The 17,417-nt window shown below is 38.6% G+C and overlaps 1 protein-coding gene across 1 annotated transcript in view; it reads right to left on the minus strand.

Annotated features, from left to right (window-relative positions):
• Positions 1-13,144: 13,144 nt before the first annotated feature.
• The window catches only part of UBE3D (ubiquitin protein ligase E3D), an 80,097-nt gene continuing 75,824 nt past the window's right edge, over positions 13,145-17,417 (minus strand). The window contains exon 10 of the mRNA XM_066315080.1: positions 13,145-14,090. Coding sequence (XP_066171177.1) covers positions 14,070-14,090 — 21 coding nt within the window. The 3' untranslated portion in view covers positions 13,145-14,069. The remainder of the gene's footprint in view (positions 14,091-17,417) is intronic.

Consider the following 17,417-nt stretch of genomic DNA (forward strand, 5'->3'; position numbering starts at 1 on the left):
TGGGGGGGGGGGGGGGAAATAGAAAAAAAGTAAAAATTGCCAAGATAATTAACATATTTCAATAGATACTTAGGCTACTGGTTTTGTGGAAAACTGGGAGGTTTTGGGGGAAAGGTTTTAAACCTCTTTTTATTATGTATTTAATAGATGGCAGAAGTCAAGAAGGGATCAGAAAAAGGCTCCCTGTTATGTGCGAGCACAGAGGCAGACACACAATAGACATGGGGACAATATTGTCTGCCATATTCCTAACTCAGACCCTTGTCAGTGCCGCAAGAGAGTGAAAATCCTCGTAGGATTCTTTACATTCTTTCATGTAACATCTCTCAGCAGCTGTTCTCTCCCTGCATTAACACAATTCTCAACACATTAAATAATAATAAAACAAGTTATTTCCATTGTTTAGCTTATAACTTAAGTCCAAAAGATGCAGAAGGGTCTTCATCTGTGAAATGGTGAAAATAAATTTAATGAGGAAGCAGGAGGTGCAACTGGTTACCTTTTAACTATTCCCTTATTGGATGTACTAAATATACTTCTCAAACTTACTTTCAGATGGATAGTACTGGAATTGCTGTATCTCTGCAGAGAAAGAAGCACAAAAAAAAAAAAATACATGTCTGCCTGAGAAGAGCAGATATGGAAAGTATTCCATGGGACTAGAGAGTGACAAGAAATTCAGAAGCTGCAAGGCATTAATGAGGTGCATTGATTTAATTAGCCAGTGTAACATCATTCATCATGGCAACCACAAGAGACATGCCCGTAACAGCGACTGCCTGAAGGTCACACTCACACATAACATTTCTCCTGTGCCACACAAATATCCAGCTGTAAAGACCTGTTCTACCCAGGCTTCGAAAGAAGTCCCTGAAAGATAGTTTTGAAAAGCTTCCACACGAAGAACAGAGTGATATATGCTGTAATCAGGTCCATTCAACGCCTTAATAATGTGAAGTTTTTGAATTCCCAATGTTTATTGGACTTAAACGTGGGAAGTAAACAGTAAGGACTAATTTTAAGAGTGCTATCTGTAATAGAGCCAGAATCATCAATTTTTAGGACATTTCATGATTTTATACCAGCACATCTTTGACTGTCAGCCTTTTCTGCCTGCTGTGTCTTCTTGCCTGTTCATTATTCAGGAAAGAACTTAAATAATGATGAGGCTTGAAAGAACTCTCAGTAGCAAAAAGGTTCATAACGGCCCATTTATGGTCTCAGCTACATAGGTGTGAGACTCAAGTACACTGATGAAGTGAAGAGATCCTGGGGACACATGCTGGCATAAATGGGTGTTGCATATAAGTAAAGCCTTATAAAATAAGGGCCTTGCTGCCCTTGTAAAATCATGGCTCAGGGCTGCTACTTCAGCTAAGTAGGACTGTGGGAAAGTGGCTCAGCTGAATTAGAGGTAGAAAAACAAGTTAAATAATAATTATATGTTGACATCATGGTGTATGGTGGTTGGTTGGATGATGTTTGTTATGATTTAAAACTATGTAACAGATAAAGGCCTAACTGCTTTTAAGGGCCTGGTTTTTGCAATAAAGGCCTCTCCTTTGCATCTGCCTGGGGACCTTGTGTCGTTTTGCTTCATACAAATGGGGTCTTAATTTGGCCTTAAATTAGAAACCATTTGTCAGCTGGCAGCTCAGATATCCAACACCATTCAGTGCTGCCTCTCTGACACTCGATAGTTTTCCAATTGGAATTTCCTTACATTAGTAAGGAAATTACTAATATTTTAAATTAAGATTTTCATGTAATTTTCTTCTTCATTTTCTGACTTACAAAGCATTTTACAAATACTTACAAAGTGGTTTCCAAGTGTTTATATTTGTTTCAGTTTTTAAGCAGCACATGGGTCCATTAACCCTTCCTAAGTGTGTGTTTCTTAAATTGAAACTCCTATTTTTAAAAAGGCATAATAGGATCCATGTTGATTAATTTCCTCATCTACTTTCCTACCAACCAGAAAGGCATCCCAGGAGCATATACCTTCCATACCTTCTATGTGCTGGCCTGGAAGCTCAGCTTCACCCCTGACTGCATGAACCCTTGACCAGAGGAATTTCAGGTGGAGCACCACAACTCAAAACTTTGCAAAGCAAAAGCCCTCCTTCATTTCATGGGGTGGGAAAGTGTTCAACACTGATACCTACACAGCTGACAGTCTGTGGGGTTGGATTTGGCTGTAGGAACTTCTGTTTGTGCATCTTTTGGATGCCTGAGTTGAACAAGGATGTTGGAAATTAGAACCTGCTCACAACTTTCTTAGTGAGACTATTTCTGCTGTATTTAAACTGCTTTTGCATTGGTTGCAGAGGAGAGCCAGACTGAGGGATTTTTTTCTGTTGCAGAGAGAAAGGGGTGTTAGGTTGTTCTGACTCTGTCATGTGCTGTATAGGAGAAGGGAATACAGGTGACCTCACCTCTGATACATAGCAGCTTTGTTAATTAACCAATACAGCCTCACACTTGATAAGTAACAGCTATATCCAATAAGGATGAGTGAGATAAGAGAGGGGGTGAGCTGGTAAGGGGAGGATCATCATGGAGGAGGAACCTTGAGGCACATGAAGGAGAGAATTGTGAAGCAGGATCCTGGGGAGGGAGAATCATTGCTGTGAGGTCAGTCTGGGTCTGCAGTTAGAGCCTGTTGTTGGAACCTGCAGTCACAGTCTAGCCAGGTAAAATCCTGCTTCAGAGTCTACAAACCAATACCTGCATTCATAGTTTAGCAGGCAATAACCAGCAGTCAGAAGCTGCAAGGGAAACCTACAGGAGCTTGCTGCAGCCAGAGCCAGTGAATAGTTGGAGTCAGGATGGCTGAGCTGTAAAGAGGAATAAACTAGGACCCTTCTTGTGCTGTGTTAAACAAGAAGTCTGTGCCTCAGGTCATTTATACTCTCTAATAAGAGGGCTACTGCAACCATGTGCGGAACATCTCCTGACTTCTAGTTCTTCTCCCTTCATCTCCTTCCATCCCTTGCTTGTTAACTTTTAAAGTTTCCTTCTGGGTAATTTAAAACAGATTATTTTTAAATTTAGCACAGTACTAAAGGACCATTTCTAGCACAAAATGGCCAAAGTAATTGCCCAGAGAAGCTGGTGTCACTTTCAGAGGTTAGAGGGCTGTGTTTCTGCTGACAAAAGAGATGCAGGTCGCAGACATCAGAGTATTTGCATGGCACATGAACAACGTGAAAGGAAAAAGCCTGGATAGGAGGGGTTTAGAGAGAATGAAGGCAGTCATCAGGGCTCACTGGAAGAGTTCAGCTTTTAGCTTTCTACCCTATTTCATGTTGTGTTTGCTGTTGGACCCTGCCTTATTCTTCAGGTGCTATTCTCTCATGAGGTACCAAGCAACAAGGCAACATCAGCAAATAAGTGAAATTCTGTCTGATACCATCAATATGAGGGACAGGACATTTCTCTGCCTGCACCTCTGTTAAACCTTCCCATATTACATGCCCTTCCTAATGACCTGTAGGATGTTCAGCTCAGCTAATATGATGAAACTCAGATTATACAAAAATAGCACATACTTGAGAAGTCACCTCTTTATGCTTGTCGATGGCAACAAGGGTAGACAGCATCCCTCCTAGGTCTTAGCAGCTGCCTGTAAAAGAAGGGGCACCCCTGACAATTTATCTGAACATCTGAAGTGCAGCTTTTCCACTTTGGACAAAGGGTCTCCTAGAATACAACAAATTGCAAATACAGAACTGTCCCCACTTTTTCCAGGCAAATGTTAGATCTGGGTGTCAGACTGGAGTTACATCTAATCCATGCTCCTTTATATGAGGCAGGAAATTCCAAATCTGTGATCAAAGCAACACATACTGTGTAACTCTTTTGATTTTTGTTTTTCAAACAGATGGATTTATTGCAAAACAAGCAGCATATGTTTTAAGAAGACTGGATATTACATTAATAAAAACTCTGTGAGAGTGTAACTGTAATTGTGCTGTTGCAGTTTAACAAAAAGCAGAATTCCCTAGACTTGCATGAACTGTTGGCTCATTGGCTAACATAAACCTGCAGTCTGTTTGCAAGTCCAGCCACTCTGCTGATCTCAGTGAAAGACCAACTGCACCTACAGTAAACACCCTGGAATCTTGAAAAACATGGGAAGATATCAGCTGCTGTTAAACAGCACTAAAATAAAACAGTAGTGAAACTAATAAATACATACAAACAGATTTAAGGTGTCCTCTTTAGAAACACTATCCTGTGAGTTAAAGGTGTGAAAATTTAGTTTTTAAGAGCTCTGGCATACAAGGAACCAATACAAGTACTTACCTATCTCCCCTGTGTAAGTGCTTCACTTCTTGTTTCTGGCTACATAAATCAAAGGCATGGTAAATGCATTACAAGTTAAGAGAAGGAAATAATATGATCTCCTTGCAGACACTGGGAGCAACAGCTTTGCACTTATGTGCCAAAATGCCACACAACTATTAGTCTGGAACAAGATATGTCTTCTTTTAGAAGCAATCTGTAGCAAATCCATATTTCATCTACTAAATCCTTGACTGCTTAGCCTAAAACTCACAGTGTTTTAACATGTTTCTCCTCGTAATATCTCTTTCAAGACTAGACTGTGCTCTTCTCTTATTTTGTAGGCACAGATGAAAGACAGAGCTATAGACAGGTACAGATGCACAAAGAAGAACAAAGTGTCCAAATCCCATAGTGCCAGCCACAAAGCCCTAGGATATCCAGTTACACTGGTCAAAAGCCATAGTGCTAAGAGAGGGAAAAAATCTCTATTCTGATACCATTTGGCAGTGAAGAAGGGTAGACAGAGTCCATATAGATTCTCCTGATACTGAAAAACTACCTCAGAATACTGGATATACCTGAAGGTGGGAGACAAATGGATAACACAACATTGACCATGTTGTCCACATTTTGTGCTCACAAATCAGTTTTCTTTTGACAAGACTCATTTTTCATAGCAGTATCTTTGTCTCCAAACCTTTGCCAAACAGTTATAACTTCATCAGTGCATTTGGGGATACATTTAACAAAATTGCCTTTTGCAGAAGTGAGATGGTACCAAAGAAATGCAATTCTGAAAAACAAAAACACAGAGGAAAGGAAAAAAGCTATCTTGAAAAACTAGTGAATATGGCTCTCAATTTCCTAATAAAATGCCCCAGTGCATTATTGCTTGCCTATTATTCTCTTTATGAATTACAAGAAAATAAAATTACCATAATTTTGCAATGTGTGCAACATAATTTCATTACAAGGAAAAGAAGCTAAAATTGTGCTTTATTATAAAGAAATTATGTCAGTAATAAGACCACTCTAATGTGACCTTTGATCTTGAATTCTTCATGAAGTCAGATGGACAAGGTACAGTTAGTGACATAGCAAGCCTGGTCTCTGAAGTTGTTTCAGAGGCTGTGCCTAAACACACGACAATCTCAGAATTCCTTAATGCTTTCCTCTAAGTAAGTGAAAACATTTTCATATACATCATCAAACAGTTAGACCCATGCTGAGATTATGTGACTAAAACTTCAAGGCAGAAAATATCAAATGTAAATGTGCATGTGTACTTTTGTCCATTACTATATCATCTTTGATTAAAGGATCATAATGAATTAATAACTATTAATAGCTTGGCTTACCTTCTGCAGCTGTACATACTGCATTGCTGCATACTTGTTGTGCATGTGTTAGGGTAATAGAGAATGTGATATAATATAGAAATCATAGTACTAACCTACAAGAACTCTGCTCATTCATCTATCCTTCCCCTCAAAAAGCCAATTCATTAGCTCTAGCAGGTTTCTGTTTGAACAAGGCTAAGTTGACATGGATTGCTACTCGAAATAAGCTTAAGCAAGATAAAACATTTCTAGCTGGGGATGGTAGGCAGAGGAATGCAGAATATCCTGAAGATAGAGCAACCAGCCTTTGGCTGAAGAGTGTAGCCTGCATTTGAGAGACACTATAAGTGACAGGGCAAAAACTGTGTGGTGTTTATTAACCATTTTTAAACACAGCTTGTAGATTTAAAAGTTCCTTCCAACTAGACTTCAATGAAACTTGTAAGTGACCAAACACCTGCTGTCTGTGCTGCTGTCTCATGGAGCTTTGAATCAAATCCATGATCTCAAAGTCCTCTCTTCAAGACACCTGAAAACCGGGACTCAGAATAGCTATTGCACTTCCCACAACAGAAAAACTTTCCACAGTGGCCTCTTTGCTTATGGAGGGATATCACACAGGAACTCTGGACCATGGCAAATCCAAACACCTTCCACTCCTAGGCACACTTCTGTCACTCACCTCTTCTAACAGAGTCACCAAGAAGGTCATATGCTTAAATCAAGCAAGCAATCATTCCATGCTCACCCCCACAAGATCACAAAATCAGGCACTTTTCACCTCCTTTCTGCAGAGAGTAAGGGTGGGTCACACTTGCTAGGTGCTACCAGAGTTACAGAAGGCACAAAGCTGCTCCGACACGGCAGCGCTGACAAACTCCCACCACACAGAGTGACGGATTGGGAGAGTTGGCAGTTAAAAAAAGCTTACACAGGATATAGTGCATTATTATTAGCCTGCGATGTAAATAACCTTACATATGGAAAAACCAGAGCACAGATCTGTCTATGGTCTGTCAAATATCTCTTTGAAAGTTTATACACTCAGGCAGGAAAAGTCTGAATTGCCCTATGCCCTGTCTATAGGCATGCTATGGACACAGCTACCAAAGTTGTAACATCAAGCATCCAAGCTCAGGCCAGCAATATTTTCCATTAACAACATTGGAATATGACCCTTATCTTACTCCCACTCCCATAACTTGGTCTCAGTATATCATCAGATTGTGTTTTGTACTCACAGCAGAAGGATGGAGTGTAACACAGAGTTTTTTAAAGAGCATTTGCTCATTAGAATCTCAATCATTTTCTGTACCAAAACTTAAAACTAACAAACCCCTCTGGAACAAAACAACATAGAACAAAACAATCCCAAATTGACCAGCAACCCAGTGATAAATAAGAATGAGATAATCTGCAATTTTTCCCTAATAGTTCAAGTGTATAATACTCCAACACCTCTCTACCACAGTGGGACAGACTCCATTCACTTAGAGCATTTGTCTTTCATGCATGGCCAAGAACAAATACTGCCCAGTGAGTGTCAATAACAGCTGAAGGGCTGATTCTGCTTAGCAGATCAGTCCTGGCACAGGGCTCAGGAGGACAGCATCAAGATCCTGATTCCTGCTGAGGTCTGAAATGAACTTCCAAGGTTGAAATCTTCAGCAGAAACCCAAAAGAGAAGTAAATGGCTTGAGGCGATTGTAGTTCTGCCCATAAGCTGATCTTATTAAACATTTTCACTAGTGACCATAACACAGTGACATGGTTCACCAGAAATGTTATAAGAACACTTGCTGATGTGACAGTCAGAAGCATCATAAATAAAGATGAGGATCATGAAAACTAAGGAAAGGACCAACACACAAAGCATGAGGTCATGCACTTATTAAATAATCGGATTCTTCTGCCAGAGAATAATGGCATTCTTTGGGTCTCCACAGTAGGAAATGGAAGGGAAGAGCTGGAGTGAGCCAGCCTCCAGCAGACTTGAGAAAAAAGAGAAGCACTCACAAATACATGAAGTGAGGCATTCCCAAAAGAAACAAGAAAGTATTAATGTCTCTTTGCTAAGATGCACACCTCATGCACAATTTGCTCACTCCCACACAACAGAGATTAATTCAAGTGGGCACAGACACAGAATTTGGTAGAATGCCAAGTTTATCTTTGGGAATGAAACCATTAATAAAATTAACATTGAGGAGATAGAATTGTTCCCTAAATACAGAATAAGGTTTAAGAACCCAGGAAGGAAACTGCCTATATTAAAGAATGCTGTTGGCACAACAACAAACAGGTGCAGTACACCTGGGAATACACTTACTTCAGAAATCAGAAGATTAGTATTGGAAGAATGAGACTCTGGGTCAGGTTTTCAGTAAGGATAGTAGGTCAGAAAAAACCAAAATCAAACTAACTGATCAATTTTGATATGAAAGTAGTCATATCAAAGAGAACCATATAGAAGAATGCCATCTATAAGAGTAGATTAGATTTAAGGTTTGGAAAAGTCTCTCAGGTTCCGAATTCCAGGTCTTCCAAAAATGCTTTAAAATTACATTCTATGCCCAAAATAAAAATTGTTAATTCTAATAATGTAACATCTGCCTAGTAGAGTAGAAGACAAAAATCCACTTTAAAATGTGAAATGATACATTAAAAAACAAATAGCCCATGTGAGGTCTTCTTCACTTCTGGCAACTGTAACAACAAATTGCAATTAGTTTCTACCTAATATATTTTGTGTAAATGGTCACTCTTGCTAAGCAAGTGCCAAAATCTGAAAGCAGAGGAAGATACAGATTGTAATGCATTCACTAATAAATCCACAGGTAACTAGAAATATTTGCAAAATAAATCAGCGTTACTACATGACAAGATGTTCTTTTGCATTCATGTGATCATCGAAAAAAAATAACAGCCTAGGAAATATGTTTTCATTTGCAAATTATGATGCCAATTCCAAAACCCCCAGGTTACTGAGATGTTTCTTTATATGCCTGTTGCAATCTAAAAAGCACTTTTAAGGACAGAATAAATGTCTCTTTTGGGCAGGCTGTTAATATATTTTGCTTCTCAGCATCTCAGAGCCCTCTGCCGCGTGATGTTCTCTGTGGGGCTCGCTCATGCCTTGTTTACCTGCACAGAACTGCCTGAGTACCAGAGCTGTGTTTGCTGGATCGCAACAGACACTGCTCTTTGTTCTCCTGAGATAAGAGGTTGAAACAGTCAAGCTGTTTTCGTGCATCTCAACCACAAAATATGATCTTAATAATTACTGTGAATCAACTCAAACAGCAACTCATATCTTCTTCCCAACAGCCGTAAATCTAAAAGGCGCTCTTAATTTAGTGCATTTTCATCTTGCTTCACATGTTTGAGAATATTTATTCCAACAAATTCACAAAACCTCCTTTCAACAACAAAGCACAAGCTGTAAATTGTCCCATACCTCAGCTTTCTTTCAAAGCTCAGACAAAGGACTGTTCTTGCCCTTTTCATATTATGTCCACATAAATCAAAGCCCAGTAAAGGACAAGTCAAGTAATCTAAGCAAACAGCCTACACTAACTACACAACTGGATTATTGCATGTCATGCTTCCCATTAGTCACAGATAGAAACTGGAAACTTCTGACAAGGTTGACAAAGAAGTTGAGAGTAGAGCCATTGCATCATGGATATGCTCAATAAGCCTGTTAACCTAGGACTCTGTCATGCAGAGCTGATAGAGCACTGACTGAATTTCTTTCTTCCCTCTTCTTGTTTTACAGCCAATGTCCTCTCTGGCAGGAACAACACTTGTGAGCTGTGCAGAGCCCTCTCATTATGATGGTTTAGTGATGGAACTGACTCCGTGTCTGTCCAGATGTTTTCTCATGCCTTTCTCAGACACAATCAGCCCTGTTTCCATCTATGTGCCAACTCAATTTTATATTCGGAAACGGGACTGACGGGGGAAGACAAGAGACTTCATCTCCCTCCTGTTACACTGAACATTGTTGGCTGATATAAATTGGCAATGACTCCATTGAAATCAGGACAGCTACATCAGCTTTATCGCGTTTGATGGTCTGCCCTTCATCTGTGTAACTCAGCTGATGGCCACACAGGGACTTTTTTCCCAGCTGCACTGTTGAGAAAATGACTTTGTTGCTGATGGGAAAGTTGAGTCTTTGATACAGTCAGAGATTTAGAAGTGAGGACACACATGTAGTAAAAGACAAGATGCCCAGTCCATTGGGGTTGTAATAACATGGTGTCAGCAATGAAAGTGGGAAATCTGTTTCACAAGCCCCTGGCTGGTGGTACTGCCACAAGCACATAGTAGAACCCATCGGCTGCTGTGCCATCCTGCCTGCACTACAAAAGACCCAGTTATCACAAAAGAAGGCAAATAATTAAATGCTTTGCAATCTTGAAGAAGTGATTAAAAGCACATAATATAGAGTTAGAGACGTTTCATATTTTGAAATAAACAGTTTACTATTTACACTGACAAATTGATACATACTTATATCATCATTGAATATAAGAAGGTAGAATAGGCATCTATCACTAAGAACAAAGAACTGACCTGCACAATCCATGTGTAAGACAACTTGATGGGAATAAAGCCTGTGGCAGTGAGACAATAGCATTACTGCCCTGTTAAGAGAACAGCCAGACACATTGAACCATAGAACCATGGTACCTGGACGCAGCAATTGCTATCCACAGTAAGAAAAATGTCATGCCATTCAACACTTAGGGTCACACTCAGGTATTAGAAGATACAGATGTTGCCACTGAGCCATTTTCATGTGGACCTGCAAAGTTCCTGATAGTCTGTGAATGTTGCCAAATGCTCCCTGGCATTTGCTATGGGGCAATCCAGCCCGCTCTGTAGGAATAAACTGAAGCTGTTTCAAAAGACAAGACTTTCTCAACGTCTATAATTTGTTCATCTGCAGATTTTGCAGTGCTTCTATGACAGTGATTCAATGGTAGCAAAAAAATCCATGGAGGTAAACCAAAAGGAATGAGGTTGATGAGCTAAAGCAGTACCTCAAACAAGTTACCTGTCATTTATAATGGAGCACAGTCAGCTAGGAGAGGAATGATAGGACACAAAGTGTAAAATTGAAACCACAAAGTGATGCGCTGGAGGAACGAAGATGAAGGCAGCAAAACAAAAAGAAAATTACTGGAAAACATTTGTATTTAAATCTGGAATGCTTGAGAGAAGAATCATCTATCGGAAATTTTAATTAAAGCTGTTCCTTATATAAAAAGTTTCTCTACACAGAAAAGTAAAACGGAGGTAAACCAGAACTTGCCCTCCAACTCACAGGGTAAGGTTAGTACAGCTCTCCGATTAACCCATTTGTTATTATTCGGTCTATCCTAATCTACTCTAGCAGGGATTTTAAAAAAGCTAGAAAGCCACAATAATTTTGGAATTAAAAGAACCCCACTGGGACTCAATCTGGTATGCCAATTTACTATTCCAGTTAAATGGTCACTCTTCCTATTCTTTGTAAGAATAGGAAGCCCTACACAAATGTAACTGCCCTGAGACCCATTAATGACAGCTATAATACTGTTGTCTGTTGTTGCTAATGGCAAATACAGTATGGTCTGACAGACAGGCATGTTTTCTGCTACAGCAATAGCAAGCTTTATAATCCAACAACACACTAGAACTAAAGCTAACATTTTTAATATCTTCTTGGTGCCATGCAGTATTTGGTAAAGGCATTAGGAAAGGATGCACGTCAGTTAACGCAGGTTGGGATCATGAATAAATTATTATTACTTCAGGACTAACATCGTGCTTGGCACCACAGAAAGCAAAAATTAAAACAGCTTCTGCAGTGAGAAATGCAGACTGAAAGAGATAAAAATGTTGGGGAGAGAGGACAAATGATAAGAAGGACCAAATGTTTTGTAAGGGCACAGCTTCTAGGCCAGCCCCTATCTTGGTGCTTGCTTTTCCATCTTCATGGAGCTATTTTCTGCACACTTCAAAATGAAAAAAGCTTTCTGTTATGGTTGTATCCAAACATGGTATTTAAGCTAGACTATGTAAAATGTACTACTAACTCTGGATGCAAAGCAAATAACACAGTAACTAATTGTACTTTGCAATTACACTACTTCTCAAAATGCTGATGTTAATAAGCAAACAACAAAATAAAATGTCATGCTATTCAATAGAGAGAGAAATGGAGGCAAGAGCAGTGGTAGGCAAGGGTCAAGGAAAAAGTTGTGAGGGGAACTCAACAGTCTTTCTGAACCTAAGTCCATTTTTTGTAAGAGCCCATGGTTCACTGCAAAGATAACAAAGGCCAAGTTTTGCTTTTATAAAGCAGAGAGATTTCAAGAAAGTGTCAAATGAAGCTGTCAAACCTCAAATCCACTACTGGTTCAATAGGAAAGGTGACTTAAGAAATATGAGGGGAGAAAAAAGACCCAGTAAAGTTGTCTTCAGAAGCAGGAGTTCTGAATAACATATTGCCTGGTACCTGGGAGAGCATATAATCATTTATTTTCTGAACATGACCAAATCAATCTATTTTCAAATGGAAAGACATCTGAGACAATTATGTATTATCATATGTGGTCTGATATTTTTCCCGTAATTTCAGTAGCTAAATGTCAGTAGAGGTCTCAGAACTAGAATCAAATAAAGGGAAAAATTACACTAAATGTGTCAAATTGCCCTGCTGCTGGTACAGACACAGACAGGCAACTATGGCCCTTGAGAACATGGGGAAGGAAAATGTTCGCAAATGGGAGGACAGCTAAAACAGAGAGATTTATTCTTTTTCTTTCAGGAATTTCACAGCTTTACTTCCAATTGTAAAGAGTCAATCCTGGCCAGCAGGTAAGCACACATCTGGCTACTCACTCATGCCCTCATTCCTTTACCAGCATTATGAAGCAGAGAAGAGGAAGAAAAAAGTGAAAAACCTGTGACTTGAAAGACAGTTTAATAAATGAAGAGGGAAAAAAAAAATCAAATAGAAATGAAACCAAGCAATGCAAAGGCAGCAACTCATCACCTCCCACAAGCAGACCAATGCTTAGGTATTCTCTGAGCAACCACAAACCTGGAAGACACCTCTCTCCTCCTTTTTTCCTCTACCACCACTTTCATTACTGTGTTTGATGCTGCATGGTACAGAATATCCCCTTGGCTAATTCAGATCAGCTGTCCCTGCTGTGTCCACCCCATCAATTTCTTGCCTCTCTTTATTGGGGAAAGTGGGTACAGAGTGGGAAATAAGAGAAAGCGCAGTTATAGTCAAAACACTGATATTGGAACCACAAACCACAGCACCATAGGGGCTGTTAGGAAGAAGGTTGTTCCATACATGCAAAGTAAAAGCAGGTGTCATTTAAAGAGGCTGAAAAAGATTTTAAAACAGGAATATTTTGGTGCAGTATGAATGATTTCCTTCTGCAAATTGCTCAGCCATACTCTGGGAAGCTGAAACTGCCACAGAAATTAGGGAGAACAAATGGTAAACTAATTTAGAAAAAATATTTTATTCATAAAATGATTCAACATTGGTGCATAGACAAAATATCTTGGAGCTAGATAATTTAGTCCCTGAATACAAAAGTAAGAATAATTTTGTTCTTCCTTCAATACTGAAAAATAAAATAATAACAGAAAAATTATATCCAGAGTGGGTGCTGTGAGGCCTCAGCTCCCTGTCTTTGGATGTGTAAAAGCAAGGTGTCCAACACTTTGTAGAATCACTTCCTTCATTAGGAACATTTAATGAGTAAAGGACACGTTAACTTTACTTGAAATAATAATGATAATTATTCCAAATTACCATAAAACCTTGGTTCTCCAAAACATTATCAATTTTTTAAAAATCTACATATGGTGTAGGAATGCAGAAACTGTATTCCTTCACTATCAAGCAGAGAGGTAAATCTTAAAGCAGAAACAATACACATGATAAACACATAAGTATTACAAAAAATAGATTTTATGTTTTAAAGTTGGACCTCTAACTTCACCAAAACAAAGAAGGTAAAGAACTCACATTAGTATGCATGACATTTTAAAATATTTTCTACCAGTTGTGACCTTTCCTAAGGATGCATACATTGCTATCAAACACAGGTAAAGGTAGCACAAGACACACAGGGAACTTCCTTTTGGCAGTGAAGACATCATAATAGTCATCCCAGCTGGATGTCACAGGAGTGACAGGCAAGTCATTCTTGGAATGACATCTAAGAATGCACTGGATACAAAAGTCAACTCTGAAGCACATTCAGATATGAAGAATACACCCACCCACCCCACCCCATTTCCTTTTGTATTGCCAGGGGATTTTCCTCTAGAAGTCCTATCACTGGAAGTTATCTGTACACACTTCTGCGTATAAATAAATCTAACAATAGTTTTCAACACAGGTATCTTCGTTCTTCACATCTTCAAAAAGGCAACCTATAAAGGAAGCAAAAAAATACTGTAATTAGTTTCAACACTGCAGGTTATGCCACAGCAGGTAAAACAAAGACACTTCTTTGTATCAGCAGAAATTATATATTATAATAATCTTTTTATGCAATACGACACTAATGCAATGAGAAAAAAGAGGCTGCATTTGTTACTTTTCCAGCTCTTCTCTACCTAACATGTCTCCTAAAAATTCCCAAACTTACTTTTTTTTGCTCAAGCACTATCTGTGTTGCAGAAATAAATTTTTCCCCAGGATAACAAAGAATGTTTATCTCATCTAACTTAAAAGGCTATTTGATAATATTTTGAAACTGGCTTAGATTAAATCTTTGATACATTCCCTGTTTTGTCTGAATATTAGTTTTTTTGAACAGTGCTGTCACTGTAAGTCAAATCCTGATTCCAAAGTCATGATAAAAAGTCCAAAGTCATAAAAAAAATGCCTTACATTTTGAAATAACCAGGAACCAAAATCTTACCCGAGGGGAGAAGACAAATACTTGTATATGATCAGAAGATAGCAAATGATGTACCTCTTGTCTTTAGTGCACTAAGTGAACTGTCTAACAGCTATTTAGAGGGAACATGATCTATCAAATACAAGAGACCTATAGGACTTCTGCCATCCCAAACTCATTTGTTCTTGGTCACATGCATGAAGCAGTTTCTGCTCTATGGCTTTGGTTTTGTTTAGCCTTCTTCAGGATCTGCAGGATACTAATGCAGAAAGTTATGTTAGCTAACTGGAAACGACATGTCCAGATTTTTATCTGCCAAGGAGATTGCTTCACATATTTTTTGCTGATCACAAAGACAGAAAAACAGATGTACAGATGCCTTCACAAAAACACAAGAAGAAAGAAAAATGACTATCAGGTTACACAACTTTCTTCTGAAAAGATACAACCTGTTTCTCCTGTGCAATGAAAAACACACAAGAAAAGAACTTCTGAGACAGAAGTTCCCCTTCGTTCTCTGCAGGAGCTTTCAACAGTCACTTAAGTGAAGATTAAAACTAACATCAATTACAACTTTGGATTTTCAGAGCTGACCCTCAATCACCACTCTACTCGATGCTGTGACTAAAAAACTCATGAAGTATGATCAACCAGAAGGAATTGAATGCAAGCATAAAATATCACTGAGTATTCAGAACAGAGAATAGAACAGAGTTAGAACACTCCTTTTGGATCCTGTGCCTAAAGCATGTCTAAGAGTTATGTCTGCTATAAAGGATGCAAAAAAAGAAGCATTTTTTAACATATCTAAGATGGTTCTCAGGGAAACAGTCACACAAAGAATTAGTGTCTAAATAACACATCTACAAGGCATAAATGGGACATGACAACAAGTCTTGGTTAAGAATAGAAAAAAACCTCACTTCCTGAACACTCTTTTGCTACTCCAAGACTAACAGCAATAGAAAACTGCAGTTACTGCATGGAAGGGTTTGTACAGACAATAAAACTGAGATCCCTGAAAGTTTCCACATTTCCAAATCATTCTTTTCTTCTTCTGAACTGGAACTAAAATTCAGGAACAAAAATTATAATGTCTTACATTAAACATAGGGAAGAAATTCTTTATTGTAAGGGTGGTGAGGCACTGGCACAGGTTGCCCAGAGAAGATGTGGATGCCCCATCCCTGGAAGTGTTCAAGGCCAGGTTGGATGGAGCACTGAGCAACCTGGTCTAGTGCTTGTAGCAGGAAGTTGGAACGAGATGATCTCTAAGGTCCCTTCCCACCCAAACCATTCTATGATTTAATGAACAGCCATTTTCAGAAATGTCTATAGGCAAACCTTGCCAGCAAGCAGCTGGCTGGCCAGGGTGGAAGTTGGCCTGCTTTCTCATCTCAATGAAAATCTCATCACACTGACATATTCCCATAGAGTGTTTTTTTTTTAGCTCCATCAGCATTTTCCATCAGTAAGCTGCTACATCAAAATAATATCTGCCAGCTCAACCAAGGGGTGTTGTAAAAGCCAGAGACTACTCATCATGTAGGGAAATTTATCCACTATGCCAAAGATTCCCACCCTCAGACAAAAATTGAAAGCAAAATCAATATGCTTGTCACTTTTCTCATTATTTACTTGCTCAAATGAATAGAGACATATACATAATTATGAGCAAACATAAAATTTTACCTCTGTGGAAGAGTCATAAGTTATACAGGCTAGAGATGAAACCCTAGCATCAGTCAAATCAACAACAAAACCTACATTGACTTTAACAATGTGGGAGATTTGCCATTGCATTGCAAGGAAAAAAACAGAAAAATCAAGAAGCACAATAACCATCTCAACATACAAGAGTCAAAATTTTAAGCAGGTTTTTCTACCTGAGATTGCAGGCTCCCTTGTTACACAGTTTTGAAGTGCCATAAGAGTGGATATATTTGTTTGATTACTTGTTATAATGCATTAAATACACTTTTCTGCTCCTTTGAGAGAGTTATTTGCAACATAATGCTTCCCTAGACCGCTAAGCTCTCCTATTGCCCAATAAACTGAAAAGCAACAAAAGTAATAATTTATTGCTGTCTGTGTTTATATTTACTACCAATTTGAATGAAAAGAGCACATTAGATCATCCCTACAGCTGACATACCAGCAAAAAAATGCAAATCAAGCTGTTTATAAAACACCTGCAACCCATGAAAATACTTCAGTACAAAATCAACTGAAACTAAACCACTTATGAAGTTTCACCCTATCCATCCAAAGTTCAAAATGAAGCATATAAAATAGTCCTTTATTATACTGTTACTGTAGATGCAGTTGGATATCTAAACAACAGTAAATGATATGTTCTACATAATAAATTAATTACTATACGTTGGGAAAATGGAACTATATGGTTCTCCTCCTGTTTTCCATTTATTAGGATACTTTCTCTACAAGACAGACAAGTACTAGCTTCTTCCAGCTTCAGTAGCAATGCTTTCAGCAGAGTCTGCACATCCAGTATTTCACTGCTATGAGTGCATTTTGAAAGAAAAATAATGTGTTAAAAAGTTATCTCATCTACAAAGGTTTATTACTAAATTCAGAATAAAAGTCAGTTCTCTAATCAGTTTTTTTATTGACCTTACCTCAGCACATTGTCCCCTTCTTAAAGCACTCAGGATAGCCAGTATTAATCCACCCTTAAGAACAATTTATGTACTCTACCATCTATACTATTATGACAGGAGACATTGTTTTTTTTCCTTTCCTCTCAATTATTTCTGAAGATTTAATCTTATTCTGTCACAGAGTATCAAGTGCATCTCAGCCCTCTATCCCATTAGTTTCCACAGAGCCAGAA

The sequence above is a fragment of the Sylvia atricapilla genome, chromosome 3 (genome assembly GCF_009819655.1).
Source record: "Sylvia atricapilla isolate bSylAtr1 chromosome 3, bSylAtr1.pri, whole genome shotgun sequence".
NCBI lineage: Eukaryota > Metazoa > Chordata > Aves > Passeriformes > Sylviidae > Sylvia > Sylvia atricapilla.